The sequence below is a fragment of the Erpetoichthys calabaricus genome, chromosome 11, assembly GCF_900747795.2.
Source record: "Erpetoichthys calabaricus chromosome 11, fErpCal1.3, whole genome shotgun sequence".
Taxonomy (NCBI): Eukaryota; Metazoa; Chordata; class Cladistia; order Polypteriformes; family Polypteridae; genus Erpetoichthys; species Erpetoichthys calabaricus.
The window spans coordinates 164367927-164390950 of NC_041404.2; the positions used below are offsets into that span (position 1 = coordinate 164367927).

General features: G+C 40.1%; 1 protein-coding gene across 1 annotated transcript in view; it reads right to left on the reverse strand.

Moving 5' to 3' along the window:
* sdk1a (sidekick cell adhesion molecule 1a) overlaps positions 1-23024 on the reverse strand; it is a 1749737-nt gene that overhangs the window by 463758 nt on the left and 1262955 nt on the right. Inside the window, exon 10 of the mRNA XM_051933783.1 lies at positions 13749-13865. Within this exon, the coding sequence (XP_051789743.1) occupies positions 13749-13865 (117 nt within the window). The remainder of the gene's footprint in view (positions 1-13748; positions 13866-23024) is intronic.

Sequence of the window (23024 nt, forward strand, 5' to 3'; positions counted from 1 at the left end):
ACATTATCTGCTAGATAACAAAGCCTTTGCAGTCATTTATTGTCAAATCTTTAGTACATCTCATTGAAATGTTCAGTTCCGTTAAGCTGAGTCTCCTTTCTGATTTGACCGATAACCTTGTTTCATTCTTTGATAAAAATCCAAAAAAGCTCTGCTAAATTTAAAAAAGCACAACTTTTCCCCATCCTCCAGCCAACAATCATTTATTTTCCTATTGATCCTCATGTTATTGCAGGGCCCAGGGAGCAGTAGAGACAATCAAAGTATGAATCAGTGTATACAGAAAACACAAACATTGCAGTTTATAAATACACCATAGAGAATATGCCAAAGGGTAAGTGCTGGTGGCAGAAAAGAAGAATGAAAGGAAAACTCCAGCATGACATGAATACGAAGGAAAATCAGAAACTTTGGAGATCCTTGGTCCTGACGTAAATTCCAATTAATCATTTCCTCTTGCCCTGGGCTTCCTATTAATTCCCAAACCCAATTGCTTAGGTAAATGAAGTGCTTAAAGCAAATTAAAGCCATAGTTTCCACATTTTAGCTGTTATTCCACTCATAAAATACATGGCAACATTCTAGAACTGAGGTCACAGAGAAAATATTGTGCTTCAACAGAAGGCATCCAAGCAAAATAAATAAATAAATAAAAGCGCACAATGATTAAAGTTGATTTCCGCATATGACTCAAATGGATCGATGCGCAGAGAAAAACACTTAATCCTTAATTTCTATTGAAAATGCATCAAGTCAACAGCGCTTTTTATACCACTGAAAAATGATTCATGGCAATTACTGGGAGTTGGTGAGGCTGAAATCAAGTTAGCGGCTTCTATGGGAAGAAGAAATAAAAAGGCAGGATGTATTATTGCTAATATCAAGTCAAATAGCTGCTTGTCCCATTTATTTAAAACTGGCTCTGCCGCACACCACTCCACTGCACGAATGCTCGCAGGTGTTTTTCATTATTATCGAGTGCAGCAAAAAAGCAAACGTAACCTGTTACCTTTACCACAAAGGAAAAGTCTGCCACGGACTGCTTTGCGTGCATTCAGAGGTATGTGTCAAGTGGTGAACAGATCCACATTATGTTTCCATCTTTCTCACAGACTTTCTTTTCACAAAGTCAAAAGCTCTTGATGGGGAACATGAACTACACAATCAGAAAAAGAGGCATGACAGGCCTGAGGAAACTAATGAATAACAGCAATTTATGGTTTTAATTCATCCCCGATATACACCAATCAGCAACAACATTAAAACCACTGACAGACGAAGGGGAGAACATTGATTACCTCGCTACAATGACACCTGTCAAGGGGTGGGAGATACTAGGCAGCAAGTGAACAATCAGTTCTTGAAGGTGATGTGCTGGAAACAGGAAAAATGGACAAGTGTGAGGATCTGAGCGATTCTGACAAGGGCTAAATTGTGATGGCTAGATGACTTGGTCGGAGCATCTCCAAAATGGCAGGTCTTGTTGGGTGATCACAGTGTGCAGTGGTTAGAACCTACCAAAAGTGGTCTAAGGAAGGATGACTGGTGAACCGGTGACAGGGTCATAGACACACAAGACTCATTGAGGTACATGGGGAGCAAAGGCTAGCCCATCTGGGCTGATCAAACATAAGATCTACTGTAGGAGAAATTGCTGATAAACGTAGTGCTGGCCATGAGGGAAAGGTGTCAGAACACACAGAGCTCTGCAGTTTCCTATGTATGGGGCTGTGCTGACCCTTGTCCACTGCGGAAAGTGCCTACAATGCACCAGACCATGGAGTAATGAAAGAAGATGGCCTGAACAGATGAATTGCATTTTCTTTCAGATCATGTGGATGGCCGGGTGCACATCCTGTTGGACGGATCTCATTGAGTTTTACATGACTAGTTAGACTATGAGCTCAGGAGATGGCTTTGCAGGAGATTTTTAGTTTTCCTAAGACATACGAGTATATGACCAAAAAACTTCCATGTAGATCTGGCCTGGCCTTAGCTGCTAAGTCTCTTTGTTTGCAGCAGGAAGGATGAATCATGATGGTTCAGAAATGAAACAAAGGACCTAACACTGGGATATCACAGCTGTTTTGCTCCTTAGGGAGACACCACATGGCAGCAGGATGCACTATGGGGAGAAGGAAACCCAGCGGAGGCAGTGTGATGCTTTGGGCCATGTTCTGTTGGGAAACCTTGGGTCCTGGCATTCATGTGGATGTCACTTTGACAGGAACGACCTACGTAATGATTGTTGCAGACTATGTTCACCCTTTCATGGCAAACGGTATCTGCTGATGGCATTGGCCTCTTTCAGCAGGACAATGTGCCCTGCCACCCTGCACATATTGTCCCCGAATGGTTTGAGGAGCATGACAAAGAATTCAAGGTGTTGACTCAGCCACCAGATTTCCCAAATCTCAATCTGATCAAGCATCTGTGGGATGTGGTAGAAAAACATGTCTGATCCATGGAGGCCCCACTTTGCAACTTACAGGGCTTAAAGGATCTCCAACACCTTGTTTCCAGATACACACAGGTCACCTTTAGAGGTCTTCTGGAGTCCATGCCTCAGTGGGTCAGAGTTGTTTCGGCGGTATGAGGGAGACCTGCACAATATTAGTCAGGTGGTTTTAATATTGTGGCTGATAGGTCAATATAATTAACATTGTAATACTCTTCATGGATAAGGCCATTAGAAGCACATAAGAATACAAAACCACAGGAGAGCACCTTTCAAGTGAACTGTCGAGGACACCTAATACGCTATTTCTAATGAACATCCCACCAAAATGCTTTACGGATCACAAAACAACCAGTTTAAATAACATTGTATAGTCGATAAATCAATAAATGTACTGTAGGTTTAGGGTTCAATAAAAAATACTTTATTGTGCATTTTTTATGTTAGTTTTTACTGTTGATGTCACAATCACCACCAATCTGTGTCTGTGATGCTACGTGCAGCCATGTGAGTTTGCCACATACTGCATGGCATTTGCCGTCATGATCAAACCATGCAGAAGGAGGCGTACAATCCTTGTTTGAAATATAGAAAAGACTCCATTTTAGAAAGAAGTTTCAAAAGCACAAAATACCACCAGGAGATTATTTTAGGTTTTGCTGAACTATCATCTTTGACTTTGAGTTTACTTTTAACTTTTGATCAAGTTTGTCAATGTCAGAAATGCCCTTTCTGTCTGATGACTCTGATTGGCTAAGGTGATGGAACACGTGGTTGCTACACAACTCCATGCTCTTCTTCTAGATAATACACTCTATGAGCCTTTTCAGTCTGGCTTTCACACACAGCACAGCACTGAGACAGCTCTTCTCCATGATCTTCTCCGGTCTGCAGATTGCGGTTCCCTTAATATTCTTCTCCTTCTTGACTTAAGTGCAGCATTTGACACTATTAACCATGAAATCCTCCTTTCACGTCCCTCTGCTGTAGGCATCTCTGGCTTAGCCCTTTAATGGCTCACATCTTATCTTTCTAATAGGCAAGAGTTTGTCACACTCGGCCAATATAAATCCTCCACCTCACCTGTGTCGCATGGTGTCCCCCAGGGTTCAGTCCTTGGGCCATTACTTTTTCTACTTTATATCCTTCCTTTGGGTCAGATTATTTGCAGACATGGCCTTAACTTCCACTGTTATGCAGATGATAGACAGTTATATCTTAGTACAGACTCCCCTACAGGTTCACCTCCCAGCACACTCACAGAATGCATCACTGATCTTAAGCTATGGATGGAAAATAACTTTCTCACATTTAATGCCAATAAAACTCAAGTGTTACTGGTAGGTACAAAATCCCAACTTCCTAAGGCATCCAATTTCTCTGTTTCTGTTGATGGTCCACTTGTCAAACCTGCTCCTGTTGTCAGAAATCTTGGTGTTTTTGTTTGATTCATCACTTTACTTTGAGCTACACATGAGGTCCCTTTCCAAAATTTCATTCTATCATTTCCGTAACATTGCCCACCTCCGTCCATTTCTGTCCTTTAATGATGCTCAAACTCTGGTTCATTGTTTCATAATGTCTCGTATTGATTATTGTAATTCCCTTTTCATTGACCTCCCTGCAAAATCTATACAGAAGCTACAGTACATTAAGAACTCCACGGCCAGAGTCCTCACCCAAACAAAGTGTTCTGTTCACATCTCCCCTGTTCTCTCCCAGCTTCACTGGTTACTGGTTCCATCAAGGATTAAATTCAAGATTCTGCTTCTCACCTTCAAAACCCTACATAACCTTGCCCCCCTCTACCTCACTCAGCTCCTAGCTCCTTACACTTCTTGTCGCTCTCTCGGGTCCTTGAGCAGTCATCTCCTTACTGTCCCACGCGCCAGACTCTCCACCTTGGGAGGCAGCTCCTTCAGTGTTATGGCCCCTCGACTCTGGAACTCTCTTCCTCAGTCTCTCCGAGATTGCTCCTCTTTCTGCACTTTTAAATCTCTACTGAAAACTTTCCTCTTCTTCAAACTTTTGTCATCTGTGTAATTTTTCTTTTTACTATGTATGTAAAGTGACCTTGGGTTTGTGAAAGGCTCTCAATAAATGTAACTTATTATTATTATTATAAAGTTATGCCGACCAATTATTCATCAACAAGTTGAGACAGAACCAAAAAAAACAATTTGACTTTGTTAGAGGGAGCCACTGGGTATGACATATTAGGTGACCTGCTTCACAGGAACGTTCCATCGATTGACTCCGACTCACTAAGATGGTGTAAATGAAGGCTATGACTGAAAATCACTGAAAAGTCACATAATGTGACATGGCCTTAAGCTGGCGCTTGAGAATGGACCCTGTGTTGGGGTTTGTAAAGGAGTGGGGAATCCCACCCATGGTTCTTTCCTGCCTTGTTCCCAACAGCTCAGCGATAGATTTCAGTGACCTCATGACCCTGAATTGAATTAAGTGGATTTCAGAGTGTTAGGTTAATATAATCTTGATTTTTCTAATCATCATCAGCATAAAGAATAAAAAATTTCAGTAGACATTGATAGAATATTCAAGTAAACTTCGGCAAAAAAGTAAGCCATCTGACTGGGTAATTAGTACAGCTATTAAAATGTGTAATTGATTAAACTATAGATAATTTTGGAAGGAATTCAAATAAATGAAGTCACCGAGGCACTGCGCTCCAAGCAAGGAGACAAATCGGCATCTTAATTTTATTCCAAGGACTATGCAGGCTTCTCTGTATTTTAGGCCAAAACTATTTTTTTCTTTAAAGGCCAGAGATTGTGTACATCTTGAAAATTGTCTCTTATCAAACAAGTGGCGGAACAGGAACAATCGAGGGCCTTAAACAGCACGGCTGTAATGCCAAAAAGCTTTTCAGATGAATTTACCCTTTCAGCTGCTACGCTGAACTCAATTCATTTTCTTCTTTAGTAAAAGGGTACAAGAACAGAATCTCAAACGCAGACGGGGCCGAATGAGGAATCAAAAAATATTTCCAAATGCTCTTTTCTTTCCTGTTAAGATTTGTTTCAAATATTTTTCATTTTCTTGTTGTCATTGCTTCACCTGTCAAATGTAAAACAAAAGAATCCTGCAAAGCAATGAAACTGTAATAAGACACTTTAGATACGCACAAGAGAGCGGCGGGATTGAGTTGGTGACTTCAGTTATACGAAGGTTTCCTCTGCCTCTGTTTCACAACTCTTACATACTGAAGATTCCAGCACCAAGACATCAGGTCTCTCAAGAAGTGGAGGGGTGGGCTATTGGACTGAGTGCTCCTCTGTACCTGTGCCTACAGTGGGGTCCTCCACAATTTGAAGGAGAACAAACTGTTCAGAGGTGAATCTGGACGTCTTTAAGTGCTATGTCTGTAGATTTAGGATGTCACTGAATTAAAACCTCCAGGTGGACGAGATTTAAGCATTTCATGCATTCCATTTTGGAGTCTTAAAAGACTGGCAACAGAAGTTTACAAAGGCAGCTGGGCAGTAGAGTACAACGGTTCTCCAATGGAGCTGGTAGTTGATAGCCAGAATTCTATATTTGTACATTTTTAATGTGTGCTGAGCTTGTTTAATAGTGTTACATACTGTAGGAACAGACTGAACTGAACTGAATTGTGGGGCGTGGGTGGTTAAAGGTTATGAAAAGGATTGATGATGACACATGTGAGCAGAATAACACTGAGTGTAGATGGGCCTTAAACCTGAAAATGGGCCCAAGGCCTACACAGGAAAGTGAGGATAGATAGATAGATAGATAGATAGATAGATAGATAGATAGATAGATAGATAGATAGATAGATAGATAGATAGATAGATAGATAGATAGGAAAGGCACTATATAATAGATAGACATATAAGAGGGCGGCACGGTGGCGCAGTGGGTAGTGCTGCTGCCTCTCAGTTAGGAGACCCGGGTTCGCTTCCCGGGTCCTCCCTGCGTGGAGTCTGCATGTTCTCCCCGTGTCGCCGTGGGTTTCCTCCGGGTTCTCCGGTTTCCTGCCACAGTCCAAAGGCATGCAGGTTAGGTGCATTGGTGATTCTAAATTGTACTTGATGTGTGTGTGCCCTGTGGTGGGCTGGCGCCCTACCCAGGGTTTGTTTCCTGCCTTGTGCCCTGTGTTGGCTGGGATTGGCTCCAGCAGAGCCCTGTGACCCTGTAGTTAGGATATAACGGGCTGGATAATGGATGGGTGGATGGACATACAAGATTGTACTTTATTAATCCTCAAAGGAAATTGTTTTAATATTATTTGTTTAACACATGTGATGGCTCTCCTTTATTTTCTGCTATTTCACATTTTATTTTTTTTTCTCCAAAGGGTTTATGTTTTCTTTGAACCTCTCACTCCACGTGTGCTGTCAGTTCCTTCTAAACTAATTCATTTGCTAGTTATCAGACAGTTCAAGCTGCTCTGTCACTTCTCAGCCCCATGCAATGCTCAGGTTGGCGGCCCTGAAGATGAACAGGGTAGTATGAAGTTCTCCCTGAGAATTTTTAGTAGTGCATTCTATTTTCATGTAGACCACTTGCAACCAGAGGGGTCTCCACGAAATGGTCTATCAAGGGGCCGTGCACTCTTCTTGTTTTTCTTCTTTATCTAGTGCTATTTTTAAAATTATAATTCTTTTAAGATTTTCAAAGCTCTTGCTTTGAAGCTTGCTCTAACATTAAAGCAAATAGCAGGTGTAATGGAGAATATTACCTAGCATATAGGTTGGTAGTTTTTTTAATTATTAATGTGTAAGATATAAATGTTTGAAGTTATTGTAAAATGCTCATTTTAAAATGCCGAAAAGCTGTATGAGTCAATCCTTAATTATGACCTACCAGATCTGATAAGACCTTTGCATTAGCGGGAGTGTTGACAAAGTGTGTGGGACATTCTATGTAAGTAAATTTATCCTTTGAAAGAGCCCTGCCAGCCTGGGGGAATACAGGTGGCTAGGACAAGAACAAGCCATGGATGAACTGGACTCTAATGGGGGTTTTGATTGAGAAGTTGTGTCAAGAGATGCAGAGTAACAGTAAGAGAAGGTTTGCAAAGGCATGCCCCCTCTCTGCCATGTTTAATTTCCTTGAAGGAGGAGAAGACCATCTTTCTCGGTGGCCCTATTTGTTTCTGACAGGCCAGGTCAAGCACCATGCTGGACCAGGCTGGATCAGAGACTAATCAATAAGACAGAGATGCAGCTAGAAGCCTTCTATCAGGTTGTATTATTGTACTCTACTATTTTAGGCATAATATCTATTATACATTTCTATATACATAAAGTGATAACACGTCCATCCCTCTGGTGTCAGTCCCTCCTGTTTGGGTATGATGTCATTTGGTGTCCATAAGTGGGTGGGAATGTCCTATGAACAAAATCAAGTGGCTGGCATAAGATAGTAAACTCTATGTAGAGACATGTTTGTGCATCACGTTGTCCAAAGCAGTTCTAGAAAGTCTGATGAAGAAAAGCAACAAGAAGCAGAAAGAAAGAGGATTATACAGTATGGGCTAAACTGTCCGTAAAAGAAAAAGAAAAAAGGAGGAAAGGGATATGCAGTGAACAGAAGTTTCCAAATGCATGACGCAATTGAAACAGACAGACTTATTATAAGGGACGTTCAAAATGTTTCCGCACTTTTTCTTTAACTCTATTTATTAAGAATTTCAAAAACAAATGATATCACTTTTCTACATAGTCACCTTCGTTTACAATGCAATTTTCCCAGCGTCGTACCAACTTTTTTATGCCCAATTACCACTCCTCTCATCTTCACCATTTCCAATGAAAATATAAAAGTGTGGAACTTTGTTGAACGTCCCTCGTATTAAACCCATTTATCAGACTTTTGCTATTTCAATCAATAAATACATATATGTTTCTCTCCTGCCTGTTCTGGTATTCTAACTTGTTGTTTGGGGTTGTTCAGTGTAAAACGAAAGGGGACGTGCTGAACTACAGTGGCAGTCAACCCTGACAGAGAGATAAGAATATGGGATTTTTGGCATTCTGTTAATAAAGAGTATAAAGAGGAATTAGGTCCCCCTTAGACCCTTCCACGATGAAACTGAAGGTTATTGAATTGTGACTTTGTATAGCAGGGTCCCTCAAATCATTGCACTTTCTGGCTGCCATTTTGTTTCCCCCACTGCACTTCTAGTGGGTTTCTCTGTATAAATCCCTAATGATTATTCATTTATTAACCTGATTGCACACACAGACATAACAGTTGTGTTAATGGGTGAGAGTGAAGAACAATGCAACCTGGGGTACGCCACTACATGTGAAGCACAATGGATGTGCTAGTATCTCTGTTAGATGTCATTTTATACAACAATTATTTGCTCAAATATAATATTTACTAAGACTCGTATAAGCATCACAAACTTTTTCATAAAGATTGCTTATTGATAATATCATAATGGGTTTGTAGACTTTATTGAAAACTCCCACTTTCGAAGAGATGTAAGGTGTGCTAAAATTGTCATTAGTTTACCACACTTTTAATATATGCTTAAATGTAATAAATTTTCATGCAGAGCTCTTCCCCGAGTCCAGGCTCACAGTACCTACAAATACATACAGCAGCATAGTAAAGCATTAAATCATTCAATATGCATATGCATAAAACCAAATTACATTAAACACACAGTGAAACAGAATGAATCTTTTTTACAGATTTAATACTTTTCTGCTCAAATCTATCACATCTTCTTTAGACATAACTGCGCATTGCATGAAGCAGCGTCTTTTACTATTGCTGTTCAAGGCAGGAGGCAGAGCACTAGAGTGCAGCCTCCCCATAATGAAAAGCATATTTCATTTTCTACCTTTCTACCTTTCAAAAAATTTCAACAAGTGAAGTAATTTATGAAAGAAAAAAAAGTCAGCCTTCGATTTGCAATATTATTGAAGCCGCAGGAAGGAGCAGAATATGTGTATGTATTTATAAAGTAAGTTTAATGGGATTTGATGTAAATGGCTTTCTGTGGGGAGCAGGATTGGGAGAATTGAACTTAAGCTTATTAAACTCTTGGATTTGTTGCATATTGGATATAAAAACAGTATGGGGCTTTAGCACAGACCCTGATAAATGTTATTATAAGCCCCTTGGTTAGAAAGGGGGACCTTCTTTTTTAATCTCTCTCTGAACCAAACCAAACCCAAGAATGAGATGTGTGGAAAGTTTGATTTTTATACACAGATTTTCACCCCATTTCTGACTGGAAGTCTTTCATGTAATTTTTAACATTCATTCTCTTGCTACTTAAAGGGAAATAAGTGAGATGTTCACATGCCAGGTCACTTACGTTAAGTGTGCATGGTGGCAGGTGGTGCGATTTGTTTCACTGGAATGAAATGTCATTCCTAGAAATGTAAATGCAGTGCTGAGAATTTCAGACAACATTTGTTTACTTTACCCCACATTTACTTCTGCCTACATTTGAAAGAAAACACAAGTGTGTATTATATCATACAGGCCGACAGTTACAAAGGATAGGCCTGCATTTATTTTACTGAACAGTTTTATACAAATACAACTCATACAGAGTATCATGGTGTGCTGCACCTCACATTACTGGAATTCCAACCAAATGAATAATAAGCGTGCAGTCACTTGTTTTTTTTAATTATGATTTAAGAGTTGCTAAGAGTTTGCATACTTAGTATGGTACAGCAAACATTTAATAAATAAAGAAAATGTGCATCGTGGGTAGAAGAAGACTGGCTTGGCCTATTGTTTTTTTTTTCTATTTGAAAATAAATTATTTTCAATTTTTTCTTTATTGGGTGCCTGTCAGCTATCAAGGGGCATGACACAGATCTGTATTGATAAAAGGTATAAGAAAAAAGGCAGCGCTGTTCTTGCACTTATGTCAACTGCAAAAGGCACTTTTAACAGAGAAGGACACTATGGTATCAGCCCTTTAACTCAGAAAAAGGTGAAAGAGGTCAAGATGTATAAATATGGATGATTTATTTAAAAAATATCTATCTATCTATCTATCTAATAAAACAGAAAGGACAAACAAAACCGATAGTCCTTTTGGTCTACTAGTAAAGGCATAAAACTCTGTCTGCCAATTGGGGTGGTTTACCTACTTGACCACCTTAACGTACAGTAGATCGCTCTGCATAACTTGTATCCCCCACCACTTCCAGTGGTACCCTGGCTCCAACTCATTTCTCAACTCAAATAAAGTTCTATCTGTTTTCACACACGTGCGCATGGGAGGCACCTAAAGGGCTTAAATAAGAGTAGTAACATGCCAGACCAGTGGGTGGCGAGCTGCACTAACTCTCTTTCTCCGTCCTCTGCAGACTTTCCTTGGGAAGTCCCACTAGGTACCAGAGCCCTAGACAACGTCACTTCTGATCTCGAAGACGTCACTTCTGGTACCGGTCCAGATGACTTCACTTCCAGTCACGAGCTTTAAAGCCGGCATTTTACCAAAGTCAAATCAGTTCTGTTTTGGATATTGTACCATGCAGAACTCTTGGAATAAATACCCAATTTGCAGCCAGGGAAATTATATGGGAGGCTGCCCCAAACCTTTGATACTTCCTATCTATCTATCTATCTATCTATCTATCTTCCTATCTATCTATCTATCTATCTATCTATCTATCTATCTATCTATCTATCTATCTATCTATCTATCTATCTATCTATCTATCTATCTATCTATCTATCTATCTATCTATCTATCTATCTATCTATCTATCTATCTATCTATCTATCTATCTATCTATCGTTACGCATGTGGGTCAGAGGGTCATTAGAGATAAGCACTAGTGCCCCGGGACACAAGGGGACACAGTCACTAACCATCTTGTCTCTTTTTCCACCCAAAACTCAGAGAAGACGCCCAATGATTGCAGCTGACTTCGCCCCTTCTGTTCCAGGGACTATAAAAACAGAGCACTACCAGAAAGAGGCATCTCATTTGGGGACGAGCAACCCACCGATTAGAGCTACAACCTGAAGCTTAAACTCACTTCAGAACCTTGGCGCTTAACTTAGAAAGCAGACATTACTTTTTTATCATACATCTCTAATTTTGTTGGAACTTGTTATTTCACTAAACGGGGTGGTCCAATTGGCACCCCAACAATACTATCTATCTATCTATCTATCTATCTATCTATCTATCTATCTATCTATCTATCTATCTATCTATCTATCTATCTATCTATCTATCTATCTATCTATCTATCTATCTATCTATCTATCTATCTATCTATCTATCTATCTATCTATCTTACGGTGGCCCTCATATCTTTCTCTACATGCAGTATATCTCATTGCATCTTTAATATCTATGTCACTATGCATCTGACAGTGCCTTTTTGACTCCATATTTAGTGAGTCTATGTGCTCACAGCATCACTTTCAGTCCAACAAGGACACCAGGGTACATTTGCCTCTAGTAACTTCCAGTGTGAAGAATCTTCATTATGGTACTACGAGGAACTGTATATTTCTGTTTTGGAAGTTCTTAAGCATTTTTTGGCAATATTCTTGCCATTATTCTTTTCCTTTTTCTTTTTTTTTCCTGTGGCACCATCTTGGGAGCTTTTGGCACAATTCTCAAAATTCTGTGGTATTTTTTGATACTAGCGGCCATTCTGCTTGTAACAAGAACATCAGTTGTTAGCCACATGGTCAGACATTGCTGCAGTGCATTGTGTCATTGCAGTATGCAGTATTGTGTTATTTAAGCACGGAATAAATTCTGCAAAGAATGTTACAAACAATTAGGGGTAAAGTGACCAAATATAGCTTTGGGATGGCCTGCTTCTTTGTTTCTCTTCAACTTTTTGTTTACGTTTTGGACTTAAATGATCAGTTTTGATTTGTTTCTCATGATTTCCTTGCCCAACCCTATTTAAAGACTGTATTTACCAGATCCTTTAATTACCTCCATTTCCTGGTCACTCTATTTGTCCAATAAAAAGATAAAATTCATTTTTAAACAGCTTACCTTGTCTGGTGTTCATAACACCTAGTGTTTTTCAGAGGTGTCAGCTAAGTGAGCCAGGACAGGTCTTATCTTATCTGAGATGGATGTGTAGTCGAGTGCAGCTGTGGCACAAATTGAGTGGGACAGGCTGGAACCTGTCTCACGCAAACATATGGTAGCTTCCTGTGTGAATGTACTGTTTGGGTTGAATGAAAAGTTAGGTGCAGGCAAGAGCCGAAAAAATGTAAAAGTTCATGTATGTGTCATTTCACCAAGTGCAAGTCACACTTGTATAAGCTTGTACATCTTACGTAGAATTTGCATCAACTCTGATGGCTGTGGTTGAGTATGAGCAGAGCAGACTGCTCCATACACACACACACACACACACACACATAAGTCTTTCATTTATATTTGTCTAATGATGTTACAAAGTGGGGAAGATGACGATCCAGTCCAGAAAAAGAAAATATTCTAAAAGCTGGACCTAACAACTGACCTTGTTCTTAAAGTGCAGCCCACCTAGTCATCAGCCATTAGCAGCCCTGGAAACAAAGCTTACTTGTCAAACACTTTGACTCTCGGAGTATGATACACCAAAATGAGAACTCTGTAACACAAAATGCTTTGGTCTATACACACACTCACGCTAGCTGCCAAAGTAACATGGTCTCTGTACATGTCCTGCATTTGTGTGATCCCCTCGCAGACTTGTATGCTCCTGTTCTGCTTCATCTCAGAGTAGTGTGCTCCCACTTGATCAGTGACACATGTAGTCCAGCTCATAAAGCAGGGTGGCCATCAAAGAGTACAAGAAGTAAAGGCGTTCTCTTACAGATCCGTTAAGCATCCGTACAGCAATAAATAGTCGTCAGTGTTAAATTCTAACCAGTACCATCACTGTATCAGATACAGAGGAGACGCCAATATGAAATCACCCCAAGCATTAGTGACATTAGCATGGCTTCTACAGTCTACCACCTCTGTGTTTAGGCACCACTGGCATTTGCTGTGACACTAAGCACACTGATGACAGACAATTCAAGCACGATGTCTCCAGATGTTAATGATGTTAATGGCACACCATACTGTTGACGGAGTGTGTCATTTTCTTGGATCTGGCTATGATACATACATGAGTACATGTGCTCCAGAAAGGATGAAACAGCAGCTCAGGAACAAAGACAGACAAACATGAAAATTCACAAAAACCTCAAAACAGAAAAAAAAATCAGGAAAGGGTGACTTTTCTGAGGAGGAGAAGTGCCATTGCTTCACAGTGCTGGCTACCATGTCCATGCAGGTACTGACCTTTCTTCCAGGTGATGGCTGGTTTTGGCGCTCCAGATACCTCACAGGTGAAGACGGCTGAAGTCCCTTCTGTCACGGTGATGTCTAGTGGGGGCTTAGTAAACGTTGGAGCCATACCTGAAGAACAATAAAAAGTGGATAGAAAAGTATTTTACTTTAGGGCTGTGCACAGGACTCTTCTTAATCTTGTGACCGCCTGTTCTTATCCGTTCCCAGCTACAGTATATGAATGGCTGCTCCTGGTCATCTCCCACACACTACTCCTGTCTGCTCCCACAGATATCCCTAACCACTCGCACACATACCCGATATCTGATGAAGTAACATTTTGCATATGTCGAATCTGCTGTGTTCCATCGCTGTATCAATACAGTACTGAGCAAAGCCGCACTTTACCGTCTAAAAAAAATCATAAGAATGAAGGACTTGCCTCAAAAAAATTGCTATTGTTTTTGATTGTTTAATGCCAGTATGGAGCACATCTTTTATTTCTGTGTGAAACACAATTTGGCTTGACCAGGGACCATTACATCAAACACATCAAGTGAAGCCAGAGGTATCAGATTTTTGTCCACTATACCTGAAAACTTTGTGTCATTTGTCAAAACTCATGAAGGTTAGCTTCTTTCCATCTGAATCTGAACCCAGAAAAAAACCTGCTCCAAATGCCTGGCTTCTGCTTCATTTTTGCTGTGTGATATCGACAGGTGTTGATTGCACTTCGCACATCTGTTGGCACTATTTTCTCAATATGCTAAGAGTATTCATTGAATGTAAATGACATAAAATAAATGAAATTATAGCTGTGTATTAATATGTAATCAGGACAGAATTTTGTTAAATATTCAAAGCAACAAGATTTTGTACTGGAGTTTTATTAAACACTAGATGTGTTACCTGTGGTGGGTTGGCACCCTGCCCGGGATTGTTTCCTGCCTTGTGCCCTGTGTTGGCTGGGATTGGCTCCAGCAGACCCCCGTGACCCTGTGTTCGGATTCAGTGGGTTGAGAAATGGATGGATGGATAGATGTGTTACCCGGATTTGCTCTGGAAATTTCCTAAGACGATGGGCATCAGTCATAGAGCCGTCAGTTAATCAGAGGTATCAAAAGTACTTTGTAACTAAGTATTTTTTCCTATGCAACACTTTTTTTTTAACAGAAGCTAATATTATTAGTTAACTGGATTACTCTTGAAGACGCCACACACAACTGCCCATCAATAAAACATTCCTGCTGTAGATCAATTCCTGCTTTTCCTGCTGACTGCACTTGGACTTTGTTTGATGGTCATTGCAAAACACAATTTTACAGGAAACTGTAGTCTTTTGAATTGAAACATGTAATTAGTGAGGATAAAGGGAATTGTGGGTATAAATATAACTGACTCCATTTCTGTACACCTCCAACTACAAATATAACACTGGGTCATGTCACTTGCAGGAATTCTCAGACAATTTTGCACTGGTGGGATGAAAAAGAGTGTAGGTGTCAGGTGGGGAACTTGGTTTCTTGGTGCAAAGAGAATTGTCTGCACCTTAACATCAGCAAAAGCAAGAAACTGGTGATTACGTATTCGCCACATCAAAGATCCTCCATGTCCGGTCACTATTCATGGAGCTGATGTAGAGGTGGTCCAGAGTCAGGTGTAAAAGGGCAGATCAGGCTCTTCTTCCTTAGAAGACAGCACTCGTTTAATGTGACATACTTTACATCTGCTATAACCAACTCTGTGAGATGGCCAGGTTGATGTTCTATACTGTAGTAACGTCACTTCAAGAGAGGCCCACTGAATCATCAAGTTCATTTAAAGGGCAAGCCAGTGATGTAGCTGGAGTTCGTGCCACTCGGGGCAGGGCGGTGCTTCAATTTGACGCCCTCCAACATATCTGAATATGTTAACCTATTTAAATAGAAAATTAAAATGACGTATAGAGTAAAATTAAGATAAATTTTGCATAAATTTGTTCATATACAGAGAAACAATAATAATTTTTTACAAATAATTATTTACAAGCATCAACTAGACAAGAAAATAGTATAGACGCACTGATAAGCTGTGTTCTGGTTATTAGTTTAATATAATTACTCTGAAAAAACCAGAACCAGTGCAGTGTATAAGTGATAGGTAGGAATGTTTCTGCGTAGAGCAAGAACGCATTCGGATTGATAATGAAACAAAATTATAAATTGTAAATCAGTTATTTATCTTCCTAGAAATGAATATCGATGTAATGTTTATGTTTATTTTTGTTATTGCCTCATAAATTTCAACTCCAGTATCTGATGCCGTCACAGAAGGACAGTCTGAAAATTATTTTTGAATCATTTGTGGATAAAAATCAGAGAATTTTACTTTTTTCATTCAAGAGTGATACCTTTCTAAACCCTGCTGCTTACATGCGAATTATACTGAGCCTTTTGGTCAATAATGGCGCCCCCAAAAATGTGCCGCCCGGTGCAGACTGCCTCCTCCACCCACCCCTAGCTACACCACTGGGGCAAGCTCATTTATAGGAAGCACTTTGGACCCCCTGGAGGTTAAAGGAGACAAATAAAACAAAATTGAGTGCCACTATGAACATTACTGTAAATCCTCTCTCTAACACACTAACACAGAGGACTTTCAAGAAACAGCAGTACAGCAATATGCCTGCATAACACCTCACTGTGCCTCTACTGTGACTGCGACTGCCAAGTCAGAAGTTTTCTTTCTTTTAAAGTTTCACCCTTTTTAGTCATTCTGGTGTGTTTTCAGACTATTATGTGTGTGTAAGGCAGACAGTAGGGGCCTTTACCCAGCCAGAACACCTCCAAAGTGGAAGGACTGGTGGAGAGGATAAACACAGAGCATTATCTCCCCCAGAGCACTAGATGGCAGACTCCTGGGTTGCAGTGGTACATCGGATTCCCACAGGGCTTCATATGAGTTGGACTTCAATACAGCCCTGGTGAGTTCCATGGGTGTTGCAGGTACTGAGGAGCCTTACGTCTTGGGGCTCCAACATTACCTGTAATTGCTCCTGGGTCAAGATATGGGAACACCAGAAGTATTTGCAGGGATAATAATAAAGAAGCCCGCTGCCTTCATTCCGGGAGCCAAGGTTGGTAGGAGGAGGACAAAGCTTGCTGGAAGAGGAGTGGAGGTGGAAGGAGAGACTGAAACAGAGAGCGAGAGAGAAGAAGAGAAAGCATTCCTATGTTCTGTATTGTGCTAGGCTGTGGGAAACACTGTTTGGGAAGCGTTTCACACATTTAAAGCAGTGTGCCATGCAAAACTTGTGTCCACACCAGTCTGGGTTTGGGGAGCTGGTCTGTCCCATGCATGTCACAATGTATATATATATATATATATATATATATATATACACACAGTTAAATCCATAAATATTTGGACAGAGACAACTTTTTTCTAATTTTGGTTCTGTACATTACCACAATGAATTTTAAATGAAACAACTCAGATGCAGTTGAAGTGCAGACTTTCAGCTTTAATTCAGTGGGGTGAACAAAACGATTGCATAAAAATGTAAGGCAATGAAAGCATTTTTTTAACACAATCCCTTCATTTCAGGGGCTCAAAAGTAATTGGACAATTGACTCAAAGGCTATTTCATGGTCAGGTGTGGGCAAGTCCGTCGTTATGTCATTATCAATTAAGCAGAAAAAAGGCCTGGAGTTGATTTGAGGTGTGGTGCTTGCATGTGGAAGATTTTGCTGTGAACAGACAACATGCGGTCAAACAAGCTCTCCATTTAGGTGAAAGAAGCCATCCTTAAGCTGCAAAAACAGAAAAAACCCATCCGAGAAATTGCAACAATATTACGAGTGGCAAAATCTACAGTTTGGTACATCCTGAGAAAGAAAGCAAGCACTGGTGAACTGAGCAACGCAAAAAGACCTGGACGTCCACGGAAGACAACAGTGGTGGATGATCGCAGAATCATTTCCATGGTGAAGAGAAACCCCTTCACAACAGCCAACCAAGTGAACGACACTCTCCAGGGGGTAGGCGTATCGATATCCAAGTCTACCATAAAGAGAAGACTGCATGAAAGTAAATACAGAGGGTGCACTGCAAGGTGCAAGCCACTCATAAGCCTCAAGAATAGAAAGGCTAGATTGGACTTTGCTAAAGAACATCTAAAAAAGCCTGCACAGTTCTGGAAAAACATTCTTTGGACAGAAGAAACCAAGATCAACCTCTACCAGAATGATGGCAAGAAAAAAGTATGGAGAAGGCGTAGAACAGCTCATTATCCAAAGCATATCTGTAAAACACGGTGGAGGCAGTGTGATGGCTTGGGCGTTCATGGCTGCCAGTGGCACTAGTGTTTATTGATGATGTGACACAGGACAGAAGCAGCCGAATGAATTCTGAGGTGTTCAGAGACATACTGTCTGCTCAAATCCAGCTAAATGCAGTCAAATTGATTGGGCGGTGTTTCATGATACAGATGGACAATGACCCAAAACATACAGCCAAAGCAACCTAGGAGTTTATTAAAGGAAAGAAGTGGAAAATTCTTGATCAGTCACCTGATCTTAACCCAATTGAGCAGGCATTTCACTTGTTGAAGACTAAACTTCGGACAGAAAGGCCCACAAACAAACAGCAACTGAAAGCCGCTGCAGTAAAGGCCTGGCAGAGCATTAAAAAGGAGGAAACCCAGCATCTGGTGATGTCCGTGAGTTCAAGACTTCAGGCTGTCATTGCCAGCAAAGGGTTTTCAACCAAGTATTAGAAATGAACATTTTATTTCCAGTTATTTAATTTGTCCAATTACTTTTGAGCCCCTGAAATGAAGGGATTGTGTTAAAAAAATGCTTTAGTTGCCTTACATTTTTATGCAATCGTTTTGTTCACCCCACTGAATTAAAGCTGAAAGACTGCACTTAGACTGCATCTGAGTTGTTTCATTTAAAAGTCATTGTGGTAATGTACAGAACCAAAATTTGAAAAAAGTTGTCTCTGTCCAAATATTTATGGGCCTAACTGTATATATATATATATCATCTTTAATAAAACCCCTGTGTGCATCCATGTGTCCGTGTGTGTGTGTCTTCTGGTGAAGTGCGCATGCACGGGGCACTCTTTAATAAAAGACATCATTGCTGGGGAGAGTGCTGATTGGGTAGTCGCGGCCAAGGCGGAAGTACAGGGAAGGGCGGAATGAGTGGCAGAGTCACCGGCCTCTAGCAGATGCTTCACAGGCCGCCTGATGCGTCACACAAAACAGAGAGGGTGGGACCTATAAAATATCGCGCTGGCAGATCCAATCGGATTTTGGTAAATGAGGTAAGCAACATCTCCTGGAAGAACGGTCAGCTCAGCAAGTAAACATCAACAAAAGAAAGACTGAAAGACAAAGAAAAATACGAGCAAATAGATTGATTTAAGAAAAAGAAAATGAGCATCAGAAAAACGCTAAAAGAGAAAGATTCAGAAGAGCAAATAGATCTATAGAAGAACAGGAAAATGAGTGTAAAACAAATTCTAAGAAGAGGAAAATGAGCGTCAGAAAAATGGCAAAACACACAGAGCTAAAGCTAAAATAAAGAGAGGCAGGATAAGAGAGATCTTCAAACAGACACAACACATCAAACAACAGCCACAGAGGAGAGGATAAATGTAATATTAATTATACTTACTGTATTATCATATACGTTTCTATTTTATTTTTATTATTATTTTACATTTAATATAGACTGTACCTACTAATGTTTATGCACTACTGTTCTAGCGCCCGTTATTGTAACGGGCTTAATGTCTAGTATATATATATATATATATATACAGTATATATATATGTATATATATATATATATATATATATATATATATATATTTAAAGAGCTTCTGTAAAATGCCAAATTTCCCTCTTGGGACAAATAAACTTTCTTTCTTTCTTTCTTTCTTTCTTTCTTTCTTTCTTTCTTTCTTTCTTTCTTTCTTTCTTTCTTTCTTTCTTTCTTTCTTTCTTTCTTTCTTTCTTTCTTTCTTTCTTTCTTATTAGCTTGATGTACTTTATATTACAATTTAGTTGTATTATAACTTTTTAAACTTAATAAAATGCTTTTATATATGCGTACTTATATGCTGCCTTCTCGTTTGAAGGCATGGATTAAATTGTGTTTTTTTTTTTTTTTTTTTATGAAATGTGCCTTGTGTTTTAACAAAATTTGTGAAGTTGTGCAGCACTCAGAGCTTATTAAGGTTAAAGGTAACCCAACATTACCCTGCCAAATCCATTTCAGAGTTGCAGAGGGTCGGAGTCTGTCCCAGAAATGGCAGGACCCAGCTCTGCCAGGGTGTTAGTTCTACACAGGACCCACTCACCGACACACACAATTGGTCAGTTTGGACAGGAGAATCAACATAACCTGCATGTCTGTGTATCTGGGATGAAAAATCACACAGAACCAAGGAGAATGAATAAAGACCCAGCATGGCATATTAACCCAGAATGCTGGATTGGTGAGACAACCACTGCACCCCTAATTTAAAGTTTAGTACAGACTGATGATCTGTACTATCAAAAATGATATCTATTCTTTGGATTTGCAATTATTGTACATTTTTGTGGTATGCCTCCTTGATTCAGTAGTTGCTAAGCCAGCCTAGGATTTACCACTGGGACGACTCACACACTCCATCAATGTACATAATGCACTTGTTCCTTCATAGATTTGGCCTGCCATACGTGCCAAGGCTCTGGCTTTCTTATGAGGATTTATGAGCTTGCATAAATTACCAGAGTGAGCAGAATAAAAAACAGAAAGTAAATAAGCTCAATACTATAAAAGATAACACACTAAAAACTGTGGGAATAAAAATGCAGTAGCAGAGACATGGAGGCACTCACTACACATCACGTGTGTGACGCACATCTGAAAGGTCCTGGGTGGCAGCACTTGGCCTGTCACACTAGCGAGGGCACTGCTTGAGATGAACAGTATGCTGTGTAGACGAGCTTCAGAGATGTGATGTTCAGGCTTCAGAGCTATGGGCGTTAAGTGACACAATGGCTCAGTATCTCCTTTCAGGCACATACTATGCATCTAAGTTTGTTACAGTATGGCATAAGGCAGGCAGTGTAACCTGGCAGCACTCTCCACTGACTTAGTATGAGACCCTCAATGTCTCAGTGTATTGATTTGCTAAACCGTACAAATGTAAAAAAATCTATTGGTCCCCAAGTGTCCTGGAACTAATGACACAATCCTTGGGAACACATCCAGGAGTATTTCCTGGTACTTTATATTCATTAGACTGCTCATCTTCAGGTAAATGCGTACTGTTTCAACTACACTGGGAGGGATATTTTGTAAGAGAGGAAACAAAACATAAGATGATAACATAGTAAGGGGCAGCAAGAATTGAGCTGGACTGCTAATCTCCATTCACTAGCACCCTCATTCTATGTGAAATGAGGCTATGTGACTGACAATACTCGAAATTAATAATTACAAAACAAGCCTTTGTGAGGACTTCCAGGTGCTGCACATAGAATATACATATAAATATACTGTCATCTCAATTATGATACGTAAGCCTCTAGTGAATTTTGAACTAACCACTGAAGAAGGTTTTATTTACTGGAAGGATTTTTTTTAATAAAAATAATATAAATAAAATAATGAAGACGTGTCAAAACAAACCATAAAAGATAATTAACAAACAGTATACACTAATGAACAGAAAACACACAATGATGTAAATTAAAGGTTAACTGTAGTGTGAAATTACTAGCAACACACTGTGCGCAATCCTTTGTAAAAATGTTAAAATGTGGCATCATATAGCGTCAGCCCTGCACATGTGTCAACCTGTACCACCTAAGCAGCAGGGCATCTCTGGCATCCCTTTGACTTCAGACCAATTGCTCTTACTTCACACATCAAGAAGGCCTTTAAGAGGCTGGTCATGAAACAGCTCTGATCTCGGGTTTCAGAACGTTTTGATCCTCTACAATTTGCCTGTCATGTTCTCATATGGGTGTGGTGGATGTCATGATCGACATGCTAACACAGAGCCTACTCCCACTTGGACAAAGCTGGCACCACAGTCAAGATCATGTTCTTTGATTTTTCCAGTGCCTTTAACACCATTCTGCCTCAACAACAGGGAAACAAAACTTAAGGCTTTTGTGGACGCTGAAGTCGAGAACAACAGAAGGCGGACACCGATAAAAAGTAAAAAGCAATTTCTTTAATTCTTGGTGAGAAGAGGGAGGCTGCAGACCCTGTCACGTTCCAGTGTGCTACAGACCGTCAGCCTGCCAGCAGGTAAGAGAGACTTCCTTTAAATACTCAAGTTCGTTGACAAGAATAAAAAAAAAAACATAGCAGTTCATCTTGAGGTTATTACATGGTTTGCTGTAGCCCCTGTCCACATCCTGAATTTGTATGTGCAGAAAAAACAGTTTGTTACAGATAAAGTGTGGTCAGCATTTTCACAGTTTTAGGAAATATACTTCTGCTAGCTTGCACGTACATAAGTCCAGTTACAGCAAGTTTTGTCCTAAAGGTTATAGGGTGTATACAACTCAGCGGTTTTAGACAATGCCCACTTCCTTATACTTTTTTGCATTAGATTACATTTGTTCAGTTAGCTTAACACATTCTTATTTAATACATAAGTGTCATGCTTCTTATAGTTCTATTAGCACCATACTTTTATTATTTGGAAAGGCTGAAGCACCTTAATTCTAAATATTCTTTCTCACTATGCATCCGGATACTCCTCAATCCCCTGGATCACGGACTACCTGACCGACAGACAGCAGTTTGTGAGACTCAGGGACCGTGTGTCAGAAATGGTGGTGTGTAATACTGGAGCACCACAGGGAACTGTCCTGTCTCCTTCCTGTTTACCCTCAACACAACAGACTTCCAATTTAATATCAGCGCTTGCCATCTACAGAAATTCTCAGATGATTCCTCCATTATAAGCTGCATTAATAAGGGAGAGGAGTCGGAGTACAGGAGGCTTGTGGAGGACTTTGCCTTGTGGTGTTGGGAGATCCACTTGCAATTCAACATCAGTAAGACAAAAGAGCAGGTGGTGGACTTCTGGCATACCAAAAAAACTCTGACATAGTCACCATTTTTGGGGAGTGCGAATGGAAGAGTGGAAAACGTGGAAAACCTACAAGTAACTGGCGGTTCACAGAAACAGCAAACTGGACAAGTCTGACTATACAATTCTGCTGTACAAAAGGGCCTGAGCAGACTGGACATCCTGAGGAGACACAGGTCTTTTGATGTATGCAGC